This window comes from Herpailurus yagouaroundi, unplaced genomic scaffold (genome assembly GCF_014898765.1).
Source record: "Herpailurus yagouaroundi ecotype Mexico unplaced genomic scaffold, PumYag 142, whole genome shotgun sequence".
NCBI classification, from domain to species: domain Eukaryota; kingdom Metazoa; phylum Chordata; class Mammalia; order Carnivora; family Felidae; genus Herpailurus; species Herpailurus yagouaroundi.
Window position 1 is genome coordinate 9259922 of NW_024412397.1, and position 19594 is coordinate 9279515.

At 42.3% G+C, this 19594-nt stretch overlaps 2 protein-coding genes across 2 annotated transcripts in view; one reads left to right on the forward strand and one right to left on the reverse strand.

The window, feature by feature from the left end:
* CCDC102B (coiled-coil domain containing 102B) overlaps positions 1-300 on the reverse strand; it is a 195062-nt gene extending 194762 nt beyond the window's left edge. Inside the window, 1 exon segment of the mRNA XM_040478595.1 lies at positions 82-300. The gene's annotated coding sequence lies outside the window, so the exon portion shown is untranslated.
* TMX3 (thioredoxin related transmembrane protein 3) lies at positions 275-18834 on the forward strand. Its single transcript, XM_040478597.1, has 6 exons — positions 275-595; positions 1641-1695; positions 8504-8543; positions 9902-10025; positions 17058-17103; positions 18452-18834. Exons 1-6 carry the CDS (start codon positions 346-348, stop codon positions 18534-18536), a joined length of 600 nt encoding a protein of 199 aa, XP_040334531.1. The 5' UTR covers positions 275-345; the 3' UTR covers positions 18537-18834.
* Positions 18835-19594: the final 760 nt, after the last annotated feature.

The window sequence follows — 19594 nt, forward strand, 5'->3', positions numbered from 1 at the left end:
AGAGTCCATATTTTGGAAATGTACGGGGGCTCAGACTGCAATCCATAGGCTTCCATTTTTCTGACACCTGCTGACACCCACCTCTTTTCACGAATTTGATCGCTCGCTGTCCACGAGGAACAAGCCAAAGTGCTGGCTGAACTAAACCTCAAGCAGCGCCAGAGTTTACCTCACTTTACCCTCTAAGTTTAGCTGGCATCTAACTTCCCGGAAACGACCCCCGACTCTACACGCCGCTCCGCCCCCACAGGAAAGCGCCCGTAGGCTAGGTTCCCACGCTCCCGGAGGCCGCCGGAGGCGCACAGACTTTCAAGGTGCAACTGCGCAAGCGCTGCGGTTCTGCGCATGCGCCGCGGTTCCGCGCATGCTCAGAGGCGGAGGCCGGCGAGGTCCTGGGAGAGTAGAGGAGGCCCGCCTGCCCCGCCCCCGCCCTGCCTGCAGAGCTTCCCTTCCGCGCGGCCAAGGCCAGCTTCCCTTTCCGGGAGCTCAAGCCTCGGCTGCCGGTGTCTCTTTCTTCTCCGCGGCTTGTGCAGCTCTCCCGTGGCGAGTATGGCACCTAGGAGACGCGGGGCCGGCCTGCGGCTCTGCGCCACTGGTAAGGACCTCTCGGGGGGCGATGGGGGCGGGGGCGATGGTGCGGGCGCGTGCTGGGACCTTTCCGGGGTGGGGTCGGGCCTGGGCCGGGGTCTCCCGCCTGCGTGCAGAGAAGCCCTGGGATCCGCCGAGATAGCCCCAGCTGCCGGCTCCTTCCCCCAGAGTGGCTGTGCCGGGGACGCGTGCCTGAAAAAGATGCGCCTGTCTTCCATTTGGTTCTTTGCTTAGTGTGACAGGAAGTTTCAATAGCGGTGACTCCACTGATAGGCGTGATAGTTTCAATAGCGCTGACTCCACCACCCCAGCTTGGGGCCAGACCTTGCTTTGGCTTTAGGTTCCGAGTCTTGTCACGTCTGATGAATTTTTACCCACCTGCGGCTAAGAGAGATGGCCAAGGACGGGTCATGGTCAGGTTGCCAGATTGTGCACTGTGAAAAGTGATCAGAGTTTGTGGTGGCCTTTCTCAGCCTCTTGCCAGCATCAGGTACCCTGGTCCCCATTAGTGTGCTCACTTCCTCGGCAATCGTTTGGTTCCCGTGCCGGGCTGTGAGAACTGTTAGTGGTAGAGGTGTAGCTCAGTTTTGTTTCTATCCATAAAGTGGGAAAAAATAAAACATAGGATTTTGAATGGCAGTTGGAGTTTATACAGAGGAGAAGATAAGTAATATTTCTTATTACTGAAGAGATACAGAAGAACGGTTTCTGTGTCTGTTAAAAAAAAAAAAAAAAAAGGTAGAATGGCCAAAAGGAAAAACAGGATGAAAGTAAAAATATGTTGAAAGAGATCCTCTGTTCCTCAGACTTACAAGCCAACATAAACCTTGCTGGTCACTGTATAGTTGCCTGCAGAGCAAATATGTAGTAAACGGATGAACTGCTTTTACTTACGCGTTGTTAGTGCCTGGGAATGGATCAGTGGTGGTTTTTATGGTAGTTTGTAAAAAATAAAAAACATTTTATAGATGACTAAGCATGTAGTACAAAACAAGTAATAAGTCAGCTTTTATTGTAAACATTTTGTCCTTTGTTTTCTTTTTTTCCCCCAGTTTTTTTACTTGATATGGCTTTCTGTAAAGGATTTGTGGAAGATTTAGATGAATCGTGAGTATACCTGTTTTTAAATAGCATTTTAACTTCTTTAAGCTCTGGCGTTATCTGAATACTTGCACGAATTTAATCTTTTCATAATAGAGGTAGTCACGATCAGTATTTATATAGCAGTAATTTTGTTTCAGAAGTTGTTCTGAGTGCTGTTGTACTCAAAAGAGTTTACTAACAATTCATATTTTGTTTTATCATTTTTCATTGTGTTATGTTTTTCTGCTTGTATCACAACTGAGCAGGTGTTGGAATTTGATAACTATACTATATATTTTCATAGTACCATGGCATCAATTACGAGGCTTTGCTTATACTAGGTCAGTAGTGATAGTGAGGAATCCAGCTCCAGACAGACCGAAGTCCTGCGTGTGATCTCTCGGGCCTGGCCGGAGGCGATTATACATAGGGCTTTTCCTGGCAGGCCTCAGCAGGGAAGCCGCCCTCCCCACCCCAGACTTGGTGCACCAGCGCACTGCAGACTCTGGAGGGAGTTGTGATCACAGACTAGGCCCCTGGGCCAGCTTAGCTCACGTGGATACGTGCCTTCCTCGCCCAGTTGCCTCTCTTGAAGGCTTCTTACTGGGGGGCTCACCCAGAGCACTTCCTAGGCGTCTCCTCTGACACCTCTTTATCTAGGGGCTTTGCCAAAGGCACTTTTCTTTGCTTGGACTCTGTACTTTTCCACTCCTGTGTCTTTCCATCTTTCATTCTCCTGCCCACGTGCCCCTAAAGGGACGGAAGCCTTTGGTTCAGTGCTCCTCTCCAGTTAGATGAATTCTTTTGTCTATGCCGCGTCCGCCTGACCCGCACCTGGTACTGTTCCACTTGGAAAAAGGGAACACTGAGGAGCTGGTGCCTTTTTTTCTTTGTTCAGTTGGGTTTTTTTTTTTTTTTTTTTTTTTTGCCTGTTGGCTTACATTGTCATAGTGAGTGAATAAAGACTTGATTATTACTTTCAGTTTGGTTTGTTGTCCTAATTAACTGCCTTTACACCACAAACTTGGTACAGTAGCCAGGTGGTCATTTGAGCACAGCACTTTTCTGGAAGAGCAAAATTCCTGAGGATCTGTAGAGCACTCCACTAGCTATGCTGATGGATAATTGGAGAGTGACAGCAGATGGTTTGCACAAAATGTTGATTCTGAAGGGAACCATTGTTAAGGTGGAGGTAATCTGGTTAAACTTGGCAATGCCTTGAGGGCTGTGTTAGTATAGACTTTCTCCTTTGGACTGCTCTGACAGTGGGGACATCTGCCAAAGTAGGGGGAGGAAGGGAGAGATGAGCAGGCGTGGATACCTACGACCCTGCTCAGCAGCGTGCTGGGTGAGTTTGCCAGGTTGGGCCCACCTGTGACAAGTTTCCTGTCACTGAAAAACGTGTCTGACGCATTCTCACAGAGGCCGTAGTGGTCCTGCGAGCCATCCTGGCGATCCCTTGGGTCTACGTTGAGAGATTAGGAAACCGTGGATAATGAGACTTACCCAGACTCAGATTTCTAGGTTTCTCTTCGATGCTCCTGCTTATTACCAAACCCAGGTAAGCCTCCTCATTTCATCAGTTCAGTCTGTCTGAGACTGAAGTCCGGGTCTTCACTGACACAAATAATCTAGACCTGGAAAAAGTAGCCACCACCAAGATAGCAGAGATTGAGCAGCACAGTGATGTAAGAGGGGGAACCGAGTGCCCTTCCTTGGGCAACTGAGGCATAGACCTTTCCTAAAAACTCTCTGGGTCTGTGTATTCGATAATGGGGTTTCATAGGGAGAGATTGATGGGTTCCTCACCAGGGACCTCATGGCCAGATGTTAAGCAAGGAGAGGCCTGATGGGCAGTCCCCATGAGGGTAAACGTGATGACAGCCTATGTGACTGTTGCAGGCAGCGTCTCCTCCAGATCGGTGGAAAAGCTCTGAAACATTTACTCAGACCTTCAGCAGGTATTAGGCTGAGTCCCTCTGTCCCCCAGGGTAGGCTGGAGATCTTGTGCCGTGGGCAGAGTTTCCTGGGAAAGTTGGGGAGAACGGCACTTCTTGGGCCTTTGCGGTATCAGTGCACCCTGATACCCTGCGACCTTGATGAGGAGGATGCATATGCTGCCTCCCAGTTTGGAGTCCACGGTGACTGGTACAGCACTTTGGCCAGGGCTGGCTCTGGGTGAGTGCTTTCTGGCCCCTGCTGCTACGTGTTTTATTGGTACAGATGTATTGTCTGTGTGAACTCCCATTCACCTTTGTTCCTAAGCCCCCCTGGGAATTGCTATAATGAGAGCCTTTTTAGTGGAGCATGTGGAAGACGGTGAACCTGTTTGACTACCGCTTTTGGTGCCATTTTCTCCCCAAAGCATTATTGGCTGCCTGGTGAGTAAACAGCCATCCTGATCTCTGAGTGAAAGAAGACAGTGGTCCATGAGACTGTTTCTCCATTCAGTAGCTCCATCTGGCCTGTGCACAAGGCCTCGGGTACCGGGAGACTAGATATTCATTATAGATCCCTCAATAAGAAAGTGCTGCTCTTGCCACTGGTGATACCTGACATCATGAAGAAGGTACTGGAGGTAGCCTGGTCTGTAGCAGTTCACATCACAAATCCCTTTTCCAGCATCCCCTCCTACAGGGCTGATGACTGGTCAATCTCCTTCACATGGAATGGATTCCAGCACAGCTTTATGTCCTTCTTCAGGGCTGTTCAAATTCCCCAACTGTCTGCTATTAATGGGTAGGCCGGAGTCGGGAAGAAATCCTCCTTCTGGAGGGGGCATTGGCTTTCTGCTTATTGATGACAACCTCCTAGATGGCCTAGAGAGGGCACTGCCCCACAAGGACCGGATGCCGTGATGACTCACAAGGGGCATCGTGGCTGGACTGTTAACACACTCAAGGTACAAGGACCTAGTTCCCAACTGAAATTCCTGGGCCTGATCTGGGAAGTGGTATGACATCCCATTCCACAGGAAATCATTACCAAACTTTTGACCTTATTTGACCTAAAAAATAGAAAAAGGGGCCCAATCCCACCAGGGGTTGGTGGACCTATTTGACTACTGATGATGTTAGAGAGCCCATGTGGAGATTTGATAGAGCCTTTCCGTTAGGTTACGAGAAGGGCTGCTGCTCTTGAGTGGGGCTCCAACCAACAGGATACCCTGGAGGCCCTCCAACAGGCCGCCAAGCCTCCCCCTCTTAGCCCCACTGATCTACATCTGCTATTTGAGTTACACCTCTCAGCAGACTCTCAATTCGCTGACCAGAGCCTATGGCAGGAGGACAGCCCCAGAGGCCAACATGGACCAACCTGTAAGCTCCCCAAGTTGGCTGAAAGAAAGGTACACGCCCTTTGAGAGACCATTATTGATCTTGGGTGAGTGCAGTGGTGGGCTCAGGAGCAGAAGTTCCAGTCTTGTTCCTAAATAGGGCCAGCTCTGGATCCCCAGGAGAATGGAAATGGAACTTCTGGGAGCCCAGCCGGCATCTTGCAACTGCATGGAAAGGTCTGGGGCCCTTCCGCCTCCCAGACGTAACACCAAAGGAGACACTGCCACCTCTGGCCTAATGGGGACCTGATAGACCTTCAGGACCACCGCTGGGCCTGGTTCACTAATGGCTCCTCTGGCTTAACTTGTAGGAATTGGATGTGGCTGCCATCCAACCTGAAAGAGACCTGTCCTTCAGCGAGCATGGGAAGGAGCCCTTGCACAGCAGGCAGCTTCATGCGGTGTGGACGATGATGACAGCGTCTGCCCCACCGTTCCCCCACCTCCTGTTTATTGCTCTGGCCCCAGCAGATGAGCTCTGCTATGTTTTCACTCTCAGGGGCTATAGCTAATGGCTTGGCCATTTGGTTCTGTAGCATATAAAACAGGATCCCCTGTTGAGATGAGACATTTGTATGAAGATCATTTCTGTTCCTAGTAAATGCTTTTTTTCCTCATTATTATGACATACAGTGTCATGTGAGTTTGAGGTATTCAACACAGTGACAGTTGTGTGCCTTAGGCAATGCCCGCCAAGATAAAATGTTTTGTAACCTGTGTGAATGCCCACCAGAGAGGCCCCGGGCTGCAAAAGGAAATCTATCCAAAGAGCATATCGTGCTTTTAGCTAAATGTGGACACCGAGTCGTTCTCCACTCGAAAGCAAGCATACGCAACGGTACGTTGGCTCCTGGATCCGTGAGAGGATGGCCTGTGGAAATTCCGACCCCGTCGTAGATTAGGTTGGCAGTGCACAGTGGCCACGGTGGTGAGAAGACCATAAAACATTGTGCAAAATGCATCCCGCTTGTCAGGCCCCGGGCCAGGCTATTAACGCTGCCCCAGATATTTTCCTTCAAGCCAGTGGGCTCGGCGTCCCGCTGGGTCTTGCTGTCGGTTGACACCTTCTTTGTGTTTGACCTGCCCATCTCCATTCCACTGCGTTCCGCTGACTCCAGCCACGCTCCCTGGGCCCTGCAGACTCACATTTGCTTCCTGTTCAGGTTCCCTGAGAACTGCATCTGATAACAGTCCTGCGTGTGCCGCTCAGGCTCCACAGCGATAGGCCCAGTCACGGAGCATATAGTGGGCTCTGTGCTCCACACCCCTCCTAACCCACAGGTGTACTTGAGCATTTTAATGAACTTTCCAAGTACGGGCTTGATCCCCTGATGGGAGGGGACAAGATGACCCCAGTCTGGACTACACATCTCAGGTCTGGGTCTCAATGCAGCAGTTTACCAGTCAGGTACTTTTCACTAGTGCTCCCTGGTTGACCAGGTTGTCTGTCCCCTTCCTTCAATTTTACAGTTACTGACTACAGTCTCTGTTGGGGGGGGGTACCCCTGTAAAGGACTTGCACACCCTTCCGACTCCTTCCCAAAGACTCAGATCACTGAGAGATGAAAAGGCTGTTAGATATTAAGGACTGGGAGACAGTAACCTCCTCCATTTACCACTGGGTGCAGAATATGGGGTTTTGCCTCACGAATAGTGGCCATCAGTTGAGTTTCTAGTTCAACAGTTTGCCTAAGGTGGCTGTTCCACTTTGCCTGGGTAGCTCCATGTGATAGATACTGGTATGTAAAGTAGAAGTTTATACTAAATGGAGCAAAGGTAGAAGATTTGGGTTTACCAACCTGGGAGACTGATTAAGAGTGCCCATAGTGCAGGACAGACCGTCTGTGTCACAGTCAGATAGATGTGAGCACCTAAGAGCTCAGATACTGGAGATATGTTCTCTTTGTCTTCATTGTAGGTTTAAGAATCTTACTAAAATATCCCCATAGAGACTTTCTGTCATTTCATTCAGTATAGATTTTGAATATAGATCTCTGTGCAAGGTATTAGGAGATGAAATGAGCATACTTTTGGTTGGATAATACATAAGTAACTATTGCGTTTGTGGAAATGGATAAGAATCATAAAGAGGATAAAGATGATATGGAAAGATTGTTTCTAGCTATGAGGAATTTAGGAAGGCATTATAGAGTAAGAAATGCTTTTAGCTGAATAGGATGTGAACACGAAAGTCAAATAAACATGTGAATTTAACTGACAAATACCATAGGGTGATTGGAAATTGTAGGGTGCTAATAATATTTGAGTGGAAAGCTAAGTTGCAGCTAGTACGTGAGTATGTGTAGCACTTTATACTTGTTTTTGTAGGTGGTGCGAGGGTACCGAGAAGGTGTCAAATAAGAGAGACATGATCAAACGAGCAGAACAGTGTTTTAGGAAGATTCTGTGGCTGTAGGGTATTGTGTCACAGGGTCCCCAGAACACCCCCGGGTTGGGTAATTGACTAGGCGCACTCAGAGGACTCAGCCTGTAGTCGGAGTCACAGCCATAATTTAGTATAGCGAGGGGACACAGAGCAAAACCAACAAAGGGAAAAGCCATGGGGGGTGAATTCCAGAGGAAACCAGAACAGGTTCCAAGAGTCCTCTCCCAGTCAAGTCCCATAGGATGTGCTTAATTCCTTCATCTGGAATTGTGACCACAAGTGTGAAATGTTATCTACTGAGGAAGCTCAGTAGAGACCCCATGCTTAGGGATTGTTACTGCGGGGGTGGTCATATAAGCACCCTCCTGCCTAGTCTGTACCAGGTTTTCAGACTCCCACAAGGAAAGCAGATGTTCATCATAAAATCACATTGTTTGCACAGCATTAGAACAATGAGCCATCTTTTTGTTTTGCTTTGTTTTCCTCTTTCATGTTTACTTTTGAGAGACCCCGCGCAGGAGCAGGGGAGGGGCAGAGACAAAGGGAGATAGGATCCAAGGCAGGCTCCAGGCTCCAAGCTGTCAGTGGAGAGCCCGCCGCGGGGCTCAAACTCCTGAACTGCAAGATAATGACCTGAGCCGAAGTCAGACAGTTAAGTGACTGAGCCACCCAAGCGCCCTGGAACCATGAGCCATCTTATCAGGAAATGGTAGAAACCGTCCTGAAATTCAAATTCCCAGATACCAACGGAGGACTGAACTTGTTCAGGAGAGCGGCCTCCGATCAGCTGTGTTACCTGCAGTGCACGGGTGTAAATGGGGCAGAGAGGCCAGGAGCTGAGGCGTATGCCTGTGTTTCTATCAGGTCCCACCCAACTTTTTTTTTTTTTTCTTAACTGTTGATTACTTTCTCAGTTCTCTACTTTTTAAAAGATGTTTTATGGATAAGATTTAGAGGTCATTTAGTAAAAAAAAAATTACATAAAAAACTTGATAGAATTTGTTCTGTGCCCTAATATTTATGAGTTGATTATCTCCACCTGCTGTACAGTGGAAACATACACACACGTACACACACGATCAGAGGTTGGTTTTCTCATTTTTGTTTTATAGGTTTAAAGACAATCGAAAAGATGACATCTGGCTTGTAGATGTGAGTATGTAAATTTTTCTGTTTTCTACCTCTGCTGTTGTGTTACTTTCTAGTCTCTTCCAGACAAATATGGTAGTATATGGTTAGTACTTGATGTATATTAGCCAATTTTTGTCAGGTAGTAAGTACTATTTGGGTTACTATATTAAAATGAACCTCAGCCTTAAGATTCCTGGCAAGGACCTGTTTTTGCTGAAATTCTGGTAAGAGGTTGACGTATGGATTATGTTGAGGGAGATTGTGGTATGACTTTACTACAGACTTCACTCTGAAATTTTTTATATCACTTGATGGTCAAAATCATGTTTTCGTGTTAATAGGGAACAAAATCAAATTTTCGTTTTCCTTCTTTAACTCACTTTCAAGTTTGGAATGTATTTAAACCTCATGTTTGGGATTCCTTTTAACTTGCCTCAGTAGAAAATCAATGGCAGCAATACAGATGGAATAAGAATAGCAGAGTTGACAATTGCTAAAGCTAAGCCATGGGGCATGAGAGTCCATTGTTTAATTCTTTCTCCTATTGTGTATGTTGGAACGTTTCCATGTTAAAAGATAGGTAAGTCTTGGGGCGCCTGGGTGGCTCAGTCGGTTAAGCGGCTGACTCTTGATTTCAGCTCAGGTCATGATCTTGTTTCTGAGATCGAGCCCTGCATCAGACTCTGCACTAACAGCACAGAGCCTGCTTGGGATTCTCTCTCTCCCTCTGTCTGCCCCTCCTCTGCTCACAGGGTCTCAAAATAAACTTAAAAAAAAAAATAGATAAGTCTTGTTTCACGAAGGCACAACAGTTTGTTACACCTCCACCCAGCCCTGTGGTGATATTGAAGAAAGAGGAACGGTGGTTTCAGTTTAATCAACCTGACTTGTGCTTATGCCAAACCAGTCATCTTAGTGATCCCCCCATTTGCCTTGCCAGTAGTTATTCTTAACGTAGCAAAGGTACCTACTCTGTTGGGATTTTTGTAATAAAAATAGAAAGTGTTCATCCTGAACACTTAAGGGATGTGTGTGTGATGTATGTGTGTTTGGTGATTTCATTTTATATATAACATAGACTCATTGTGAAGCAAAGATGTTTTTCTTGTAAATTATTTTTAAATAGGAATTTGTAGTCATTTTACATGAATTTAAGGTAAAACCAGTTTTGAGGTATATACTAAGAGTTAAATTATCTAGATTCGTGTGCGTGTCATCTTTTATTGTGTAACCACCTTAAAAATTATATTTAAACTTTTTGTCTAAAATGGACTCTTTATCAGAACATTTAGTCAAAGAGATTGCTTAAAAATTAAGATTGATGTACATAATAGCACAACATTTTACTGGTTGTTTTTCTCCCCCCTCCCCCCAACAAGTTTTATGCACCGTGGTGTGGCCATTGTAAAAAACTGGAACCGATTTGGAATGAAGTTGGTCTTGAGATGAAAAGCATTGGTTCTCCAGTTAAAGTTGGGAAGATGGATGCTACTTCCTATTCTAGTAAGCATTTACTCTGTTTTACTCTTCTCGTAGTGAAAGTGCTTTAATTACATGAAGCATTCTTCAGGGTAGGAAGAAGAAATATCTATTCTTTGCTTATGTGAATTAAGGTTCTCTTAATAATTGAAGATTATATATTTTATTGAGTGAAGTGAATCAGCCATCAAATGTGTAACATGCTGTATGCATTACTCTTGTGCCTGCCAGACGTATAAGTCATAGTTTGAGCCCACTTGAGATGCTCCGTTGACCTGAGGCAGCTGCACAAGTGTGAGTGTGAAGCTGTTGGTGTTGCCGTGTGAAGTCAGAATGTGAGTTGTCGTCTCAGTAGCCAGAGATGGCGTGTTGGAGGAGTAAATAGGGACTTTAAAAAGTTGAGTTGAGTCGGAATGGATACAAGGGAGGATCCAGAAAGCATTCACATTAGAATATTTCGGCAAAATCGTAGAGTTGAAAATGAGCGAAGTGCGTTCCAGAGAACGAACGCCTGTAAGCAGAGCTTGGCAAACTACCGTCACGGACCGAACTGGCCCGCGGCCCATTTTTGTAAACAGAACAGTCCTGGAACCCAGTCCCACTCGTGTGTTTACTGTCGTCCGTGTCTCTGTCCGTGTTCCACTGGCAGAGTCGAGCAGGCATAACGGAGCCTGTTCTCCCCACAGTGCCTGAAATACTATCTGACCCTTTCCAGAAAGAAAAGTGTACTAATGCCGACCTGAAAGGATTTGAGAAAAGAAAGTTGAGTGAAGTATGAGTATCCTAGCAATTTGGAAGGAGCAAGGCTTCAGGAAGCAAAACTATATTCACTTGCTGCTTCTGCCTGCCACTTTAGATGTTGTATTGCCTTGTGTCTTTTATTGTTGTTCTTTTTGTTTTTTTGAGATCTGAATGATGTAGCACAGGTAAAGTCCTTGTATTCAGTACACAGAGGTCCCCTTTTCCTTTAATCAGTGAACAAAGCGGAATTATGTGGTGCACGTTTCTTTTTAGGAAATCAGGATTGTACTCAGGGTACAGCTTTGGAAAGGGATGGACCTGTGTTTTGATCCCACATCTGTCATGTGCTGCTTCTGGGGCTTCGGGGAAAACCTTAACCTCGCAATTGTGGTTTCCATGTCTGTAAATGGGGGAGTGATAATCCTCAGGGTTGTGAGGATTGTATTAGCGTTTCCTATTCGAAATCGTTGCCACAGTGGCCAGCACATGTAAGATGAAGCATAAGACCAGATTTGAGGGGGGCCTCACGTCCTAGTGTTTTAGATTTTATCCATTGTGAATTAAGAGGTAATACGCGTTTTGAGAAGGCAGACGGTTAGATAAAAATGTTTTTGGCAGCGACACGTAGGATAGCAAAGAACGGTTAGAGACAAGATCACCTAGGTCAACTTTTGTGTGCACCTTGGTGTGGGATGCCGGGAGCCCAGACGTGGTGGTGACCGCGGAGGAGAGAAGAAACAGTAACCGCTCACAGACATTTTCGAGGCTGAGATCACAGATGTGATGAATTGGCTGTGTGGTACGAAGAAGAACCATCAGAAGTAACAGGATAAGATTCTTAGCGTAGTTACTGAACTGCACCACTGCTGGCTGTATGGAAAAGAAACACTGACTTTCTGTGCATTTCCCTCTTCTCAGCTGTTGTGAATCTATGGCGTTTGGCCTAGTGATGTTGGAGAACAAGGCGCTGGGGTCCAAAGAGCCGGGGTGCCGTGAGGTGCGAGGGCTGCAGTCGCAGAGTCAAACACGAGTTGTTGAAGCCCTGAGGGGAGACCAGAGCGGTGGCAGGAGTTCTCGCCCAAAGAGAGAATGATATGCTTGGGTTGATTTATTGAAATGAGCTTTTAACAATGTTTGAGAAATTATTGCTTTCAACTGTTCCCGAAAGTATGTTCTCATCTGTTGGCAATCTTGTTTCATCCTGTCTTGTTGGTTAGACACGCGTGTACTTAAACGTTCACCAGCATAGTCATATTCACTGAGACAGTTTGTTTACCAACTACTGCGTTAGTCTCTAGAGATTAAAGACAGACCAGAACGAATCCTTCTTGTCCAGGAAATGGCTAGTGTCATAGAGGGAACAGTATGAATAAACCAACAGGTGCAATAAAGTCTCAAACACAGCAAATTCCTGTGATCGTTTGAATCATTTAATGGAGTAATAGAGTAAAATAATATGTAAAGGGATATGGGTATATAAAGAAAAATAATGAAAAAAATAAATAATAAAAATAATGCTATGGTTTACATTAAATGAATTGTAATTCATTAGCTTATTGTTCAGTGTGTATTTAGTGCCCGTGTGTGTCACTGTTTAAGTGACACTGTGATGAGGGAAAACGTAAGATTTTTTCCTGAGTAGCTGAGAAAAAATGTTTTAAATGCTGTGATTAAAATGCAGTGTTCTTGTAGGTACTGAGACTTAATATGTGGATTATAGCTTTTTAGGTGCTTTGTGGTGGGACTGTTTTTCATTCCATTATTCATAAGCCATTTAGAGGTTTAAATTTTTGTCTCTGATATGTGATTGTTACAGATTTTATTTATTGTTCACTTAGCATTGTGTTGTATGTTGTGTTGAGTTCATAGGAAGAAATCTCTATAGAGCATGCAGAGCACCTTACTTCCAGCGAAGCACCTAGCGTTAGGAAAAGGGATAGGGGACTGGTATGCAAGGAACACCTCTGCCAGATACTGTGATGGGTGTTTCCTACACTTTATATCCTTTACTCCTTGGATGTGCAATGCTAAACCCTCCACTCCCTTTCCCAACCTGTGTGGTGATGCTTGCTTGTAAGTCCTTGCGACTACCTAAATCATATAAACATGGCTTATTGAAAAATCATTCTTTTGTTGAAAAGTTGTAGGGTCAGTATTCATTCAGCAGGTATTTAATGAGCAGTTACTGTATGCCAGAATGTACGAGGCACATTGTAGGCATCTGTGATACATCAGTGACCAAAACAGAAATTTCTACTTTCATGGAACTTATATGCTAGATGGGAGAGACAAATGATAGCCAGTAAGCATAAGTTAAATTGTCATACTATTTAGTATTTGATATCCGTAACGGATACATTTTCTTCTTTATTATGCAGTCAAGGTGGTGTTTTATGTGCTATTGAAAAAAGAATGTTATCTTCCTGGTATTTTTAAAAAAAGACTTAACATATTTGCAAACTACTGTCTAGAGATTACAAATAGATTTTTGGCATGTAAATCTTAAAATTCCCTTAAATACCTCAGTGCAGCTCCAGTATGGGCCTTTTAGTAGAACTTGGAATCAGGTAAATAACTGAATTTTTTTTTTTTTTTTCAAGCTAGCTGTCAACATTATGCTGTGTCTAATTGTAAATACTAAAGGATTGGTGTATCATGTGTATTTCATCCGCTCCATGGGTCACTTTTCAGGCATTCACAGCATTAGTGTTTCTCAGCGTTTAGTCCACAATCTACATTAGGATTACCTGGGCTGCCCAATATAAATTTAGACTCTGAAGACCCACACCAGCCCCATCAAATGAAAGTCTTGGAGATTGGGTCATGATAATCTGTATTTTTAACAGGGACTTCAGGTACTTCTGCTACCCAAGTTGGAGAACCATAAAGTATTATTCCAGGGAACAGTTAGTTATAGGGCTTGGAGAGGGATGGATTGTTCAGTGATCAATTATGGAAAACCTCTTAGAGGATGTGACATACCTTATCCTCAGTCATGTAATTGCACAGATTGGAAGTGCACATCATCACACTCAGCAGATCTCTGTGTATAGAATTCTTCAACTAGGAACTTGAACTATCATCAATTATCCTGCCCCGTGTGTTTGGAATTGTGTGAAGATTTTCTTGATGCATGGTTTTAACTAATAATGCTATAATCAACGTTAAAAAACTATATAAAGATATATATTTTAGTCTCTCTTCATTGAGAACCAGAATTGTTTCTCATTTGTAAGTTAAAACAGGTCATGATACTCTCTGTGACAGTGTACTGATTCCTATTACAAAACCGCTGAAATTCTAGAGGGTGGAGATCAAGGATGTTTCTGAACATCCTACAGTGCACAGCAGCCTCTCCCCACAAACAAGAATTATCTGGCCCCAGATGTCTGGAGTGCCAAGACTGAGCATTTCTCAAACAGAGTCACTGATCAAAAGGGCTTATAATCTAGAAAGGTACAACTGATTTGCCAGTATCATCTGTGATCTCCACCCTCTAGATACCAGCAGCACCCTTCTCCCCAGCCCAGCCTCCCACAAATTTATGGCGACCAAAAATGTCTCTAGATATCGCCCATTGTCTCCTGGAGGGCAAAATCTCTCAGTTGAGAACAGCTGCCATATTTTATTCTTTTTCATGTTAGACACATAGTGACACTCGGTAAATGCTAAAAATAGTATTTTGAGCTGAGGACGTCACATTAAGGCTGGCCCCTCCCTTCCCTCCACCCCCCTCCCAGCCCACTGTATAGATGAAGTAATAGTAGGTAGTTAACAGTGAAATGACTGAGTGGTTTCAGACGCCAAAATTAGAGGCAGAATTAGGACCAGATTCCAAGATCATCATGTTTCACATCCAAGCCTGTCTCCACTACCAAGTTGTTATCATTTCAAGGAGAAGACACAAAGGAAATAAGGGGCTGTATGTTTAACCCCATTTTACGAGCATTTAAAATGATACAATTCCAGAGAAGTTATTCATGTTATAGATGGGTTTGTGAAAGAATTGATCTCAGGTCTCTGCTATGAAAAAGAACAAAATGTTAAAACTTCAGTCATAGCCCTGCTACCGATTCAATGCTTGCACTCAAACAAGTTACCACATCTTCCTAAGTATTAGTTTATCTGAAGAGTGACATTAGCACCCTTCCCTTCCCCTGCTCACAAAATTGTCTCAAGGCGTAGTTGGAAGGTATACTAAAATCAGTTATAAGGTATTTTACATCAAAAGTTCTTCTTACTGTTCTATACGTTGATGTGTCAGCAGCTACCTAACAGATCAGGATCAAAAATAGAAAGGAAATGGACTTAACATTTGAAGATCTCTGTGTGCCAGGCTCCCTCTTAGATTCTTGTCCACATGCTTTCTCATTTTAAAATCCCATCCACAAGGCCAGCCAGATGAGTGCTGTCCTCAGAAAGGAAAGAGTTGCCAGATGATAAATGTGAAGTTGGAATCCTAACCTACATCATTTTATGTCTATAACCCATGCTTTGTTTGTGTTTCCTCTAGGGAGATGTGGTTTTAGGAGTCACTGTCAAGTCAAAATTATATCAGAAGTGAAGTTTAATGCTCAGAGTCTAGGTACTAAAAAGTGGGTGGTATACATCTGTCTCCACCTGACGCATTTGCTGACTGAGGCCAAGGAAATTAAGTGGTGGGTCTTAAATGTGGAGCCGGGATTTTTGTTCTGAAAACTGTTTTGAGAACCACCACTGCATTTTCTCAATGATTGCATATCTTCTTCATTGGTCTGTTTAAAAATAAACCTTACAATAAATTAAATTATTAGGGGCATATACACCTCTCTCCCAGTCAATTATATTCGTCTTAGTTGAAAGTAATAAGGGCTGACTTTCCCCCACCTCCTCGATTTGGGAAGAGGTCATTAAGGACATATTTTATCGCATAATCCCCCCCATATCATTTTTATATTTTTTACTCAGAAGTCAGTCTCAATTCCTGTAGTCTCCAATTAGAATAGACTTGGCAGAATTAAATCCTGCAGTAGAGATGGGCACAAAGCAGGTATGTAATTGGTTTAAGTTCATCTGGCTTTTCAGAGGCAAGACCTCTATCTTCAGAACCTGAGTTATTTATGTTAACCTCTGCTGTCTGCGTTGCTTCCAGTAAAAACTTCATCACTGCCCTGACCCTGACCCTGTCCATCAAAACCAGTTCATCACTGTCCTGACCCTTTCAGTCACCTTTGTTCGTGCTCAAGGGAGAAACTCTATTAATGACTAAGGAAGGCTGAGAGATTTTGACTGTTATTTTGCCACAGGTTCACTCTGTCATTATTCTTGTGTATTGGGCAGTACCTAGAAACCAGAGATGGATGATTACTAAAGTGATTGGTAAACCAGAACCCACGTGCAATAGTGTAGTGTCCTTCTACCCAACCACGATGCGATATCCTAGAAATTACTAAAATTAACAATGGGAAAGATATGAATAAATACATTATATTTTACATAAACTGGTATGGTTGTGTGAATATATTGTATCTTGTCTACGGAGACTGCTTTATTTCTTTACTGTCCTGATTGCCTTGATTCTGTAAAGGAGGTTAGTATTAATTTGCAGTAGTGATTGCCATATCTCTTCAAGTCCTAATTCTGTATTTGATTGTTCTCGTTTCTTCTTTCCCTCAAAAAGATGCCGTTGTAGCAACTGTATCTCATTTTAATTAACATGAGGACTTCAGAATAATCTTTGAAAGTGACTAGAATTATTCTAGGTTATTACGGTAGCAGAAACTTCTAAAACAAGTAGATAAAGTTGCTTTTAGATGATATATAGAGTGCAGATTCTTTAAGTAATTTTGCAAATAAAATTTATCTTTTAAAAATTAAAATATAATGCAGTTATTTTAAGATTTAGAAAAGGAAAGCGTGGTTTTGCTTGTTTTTGTTTTTTATTTATTTTTATTTTTTGCAAGGAGCCAATGAGACCTAGAAAAAAGTATTTGTCCTGGAAAATGAAATCAGATGATAAGTGAGACTTTATTTACATATATTTTTTTAACAGGAATATCTTTTAAAATAAGTATTCTTTTAACGATTCTTTTGGCATTTATTCCTTAATTTGTCATAGTGTTTTGTGCTGGCCATAATTTGGATTATTAAGTGATTGTTTTGTACGAGAATATCATGTTTTTTCTTTTTTGTTTGTGAATTTATATCCTTTTTAAAGACTTAAAAACATAGCTATAAGGGTTTGTATAAATTTATATTTTTAAGTAAAAGGCTCATTTACTACCTAGTTTCTCATTTAAAAAAAATTTAGAATTATTTATTCTTTTTCTCATCAAGGCATTGCTTCAGAGTTTGGAGTTCGAGGTTATCCAACAATTAAGCTGTAAGTTGAGTGTTGTATGTTTATATGTGTATTTTTATTAGTTCACTCTGCTTACGTTTTATTACATTAATTTCTAGTAGCTTCCTTGGAGGATTGAAGACGGGTTCAGCAGTTTTTTCTAGGTGCAGTATGTGATCAAAGGAGAGGGACTGCATCTTTCGGCTTTTTTGTGTATTGAAGCGAATGTGGTGTTTTCGGCTAGTTCGTTGAATGCGCTCTGAGCGCTTCCTGTGGGACAGGCATCCTGCAGGACCAGATGACCAGCTGTCGATTATGAAAAAGGGCTTTTACCCTTGAGGAGCTCAAGAGTGTATTCTGCTGTATCATGTGAATCCCATCTCCTAACAAATTTTACTTTTCTATAATTAAAATAGACTTATTTCAGTAGAGATGAAAGAAATCAAGAGCATCAAATTGATGGACTTAATTCTAACCTGAAAGTGTTGATGAAGTATAATATAAAGCGTATGTATATAAGTTGGGAGAAATGGTGTGCTAATTAATTCTAAAGGATTTATTTGATAATCATAATTTTACTGAATTTTCTCTTGAGTTTCTTCCTTATTTTGGTAGTGTGTGAGTTGAGGGATGATTTTGAAATTTATTTTTATAGTAAAGTAAGTTTTCAGTATTTTAAAATCTCAAATTTCCAAATTTGGCTAATTTTAATTTTTTATTTCTGGGGTTTTATATTGACTTCCCTCCTTCCCCTACTTTCAAAAAAGCATTTGCTAAGCCTCTTTTACTTGTGTCAAGTAAATTATCCTTTCTGTTCTTTTTGTTTACTTATAGGTATTCTCTTGTGCTTTCACTTTTTTTTTTTTAAATCACAGTTGGACACGTAATTCGTTGACAGGCTTTTGGAAAATTATAATTTTCTAGAATAGGTGTTTTATGCATTGTTTTACTCTGTAATCTTAGAGCCTCTGTCAAGTTACTATGATGTTGTGCTGCTTAAAATTTGTTCTCCCTCTACCAAAATACTGTTAATTCCCTGTCATTTTTTTTTTTAACTAGAGAAGATAGAATTGTACTACTTTGACAAGCTCTTGACCATGAATGTGTAGATTATGCACTTTACAGAAGGCATAGGTACAATGCAAGTATCAAATACAGAGTAAACTGTTTTCATGTAATTTTAATAAAATGCAGCCTTTTACTTTATATTTTGAGTTGTTGGTCCCCTGAAGCCAGTTGCCCACTGTATTTTACATGGTTATGCCGCTTCTAAAAAAACTCTGCATTTATTATTTTATATTCTGTAATTTTATGAGACAGTAGTGATTAGCATTACGTACTAAAAGAGTTGAAATAATCTCAGCTTTTATCTTTTTTTTTTCTTTTTAAGATTAAAAGGGGACTTGGCATATAATTATAGAGGACCACGAACTAAAGATGATATTATTGAGTTTGCTCACAGAGTATCTGGGTAAGTTTTTATTAGGAAAGGCCTTTACTATAGGATACTAATATTTTAAAATGTGTTTTAATAGACCATATTGAATGCAAATTTTTTAGGGGCTTAAGCTAAGTAGAATCTGTTCACGTATGACAGAAGGTAGGGTTATGCAGCGTATGGAGAGATACTTCAAAGAAACAAAAAGAACTGTGATATGTATTATGTACTTGTTAACCTCACATTTAAATTCATTTCATATGTAGAAAAAAGATTTTCCCCAGTAGATTTAAAAAAAAAAATTTTTTTTAATGTTTGTTTATTTTTGATACAGAGAGACACAGAGCGTGAGCAGGGGAAGGGCAGAGAGAGAGGGAGACACAGAATCCAAAGCAGGCTCCAGGCTCTGAGCTGTCAGCACAGAGCCCAACATGGGGCTCGAACCCATGAACTGTGAGATCATGACCTGAGCCGAAGTCGGACACTTAACCGACTGAGCCACCCAGGCTGGATTTTTTGAAGCATTTTCAAAATTTGATTACTTCTAACAACTTTGTGAATTGTAATTTTTATTTTACTATAAATTTGCTTTTGTACTGCCTCATTTATATCAGCTTATTTTTCTTGTTACCTAATGTTGGAGTTTTTGAAAGAAACCCCACGGTATTATTCTTCTGATAGACTTGGGTTTAATCCCTGGCCTGTGATACTGGAAAATTCTTTTTAGATACAGCTAATTAAAATACTTTCCCTGATCTGTTACATGCTGCTTTCTGCCAACTGTGAGGTATTATTGCACATTTTGCTTAGAATGTGGCATAATTAGAACCCAGATGTCTATTTGAGTTATAGATCTCTGAGTTTTTACTGATAAGGAAACAGACTTTCTTTCATAAGCATCCTGTTGGTTTGAATATGGTGATTCTTTTTTTTTTTTTTTTTTTTTTTAATCTACATCTACCTTGCTGAGGTATAAAGAAAGTTGGTGCTTATAATTATTCAATGCGGGTGTGTGGAACTCCTTAAGGAGAACATTCATCAAAGTAGGTTAGCCTGTATTAACTTCGAAAGTATAGGCACTTTCTTGTGAGTTTG

Coding starts and splice junctions, on each gene's coding strand:
- TMX3 (XM_040478597.1), top strand. CDS start 346: ATGCGCCGCGGTTCCGCGCATGCTCAGAGGCGGAGGCCGGCGAGGTCC. Junction 596..1,640: donor CCTGCGGCTCTGCGCCACTG/GTAAGGACCTCT, acceptor TTTTTCCCCCAG/TTTTTTTACTTGATATGGCT. Junction 10,026..17,057: donor GGATGCTACTTCCTATTCTA/GTAAGCATTTAC, acceptor TTTCTCATCAAG/GCATTGCTTCAGAGTTTGGA.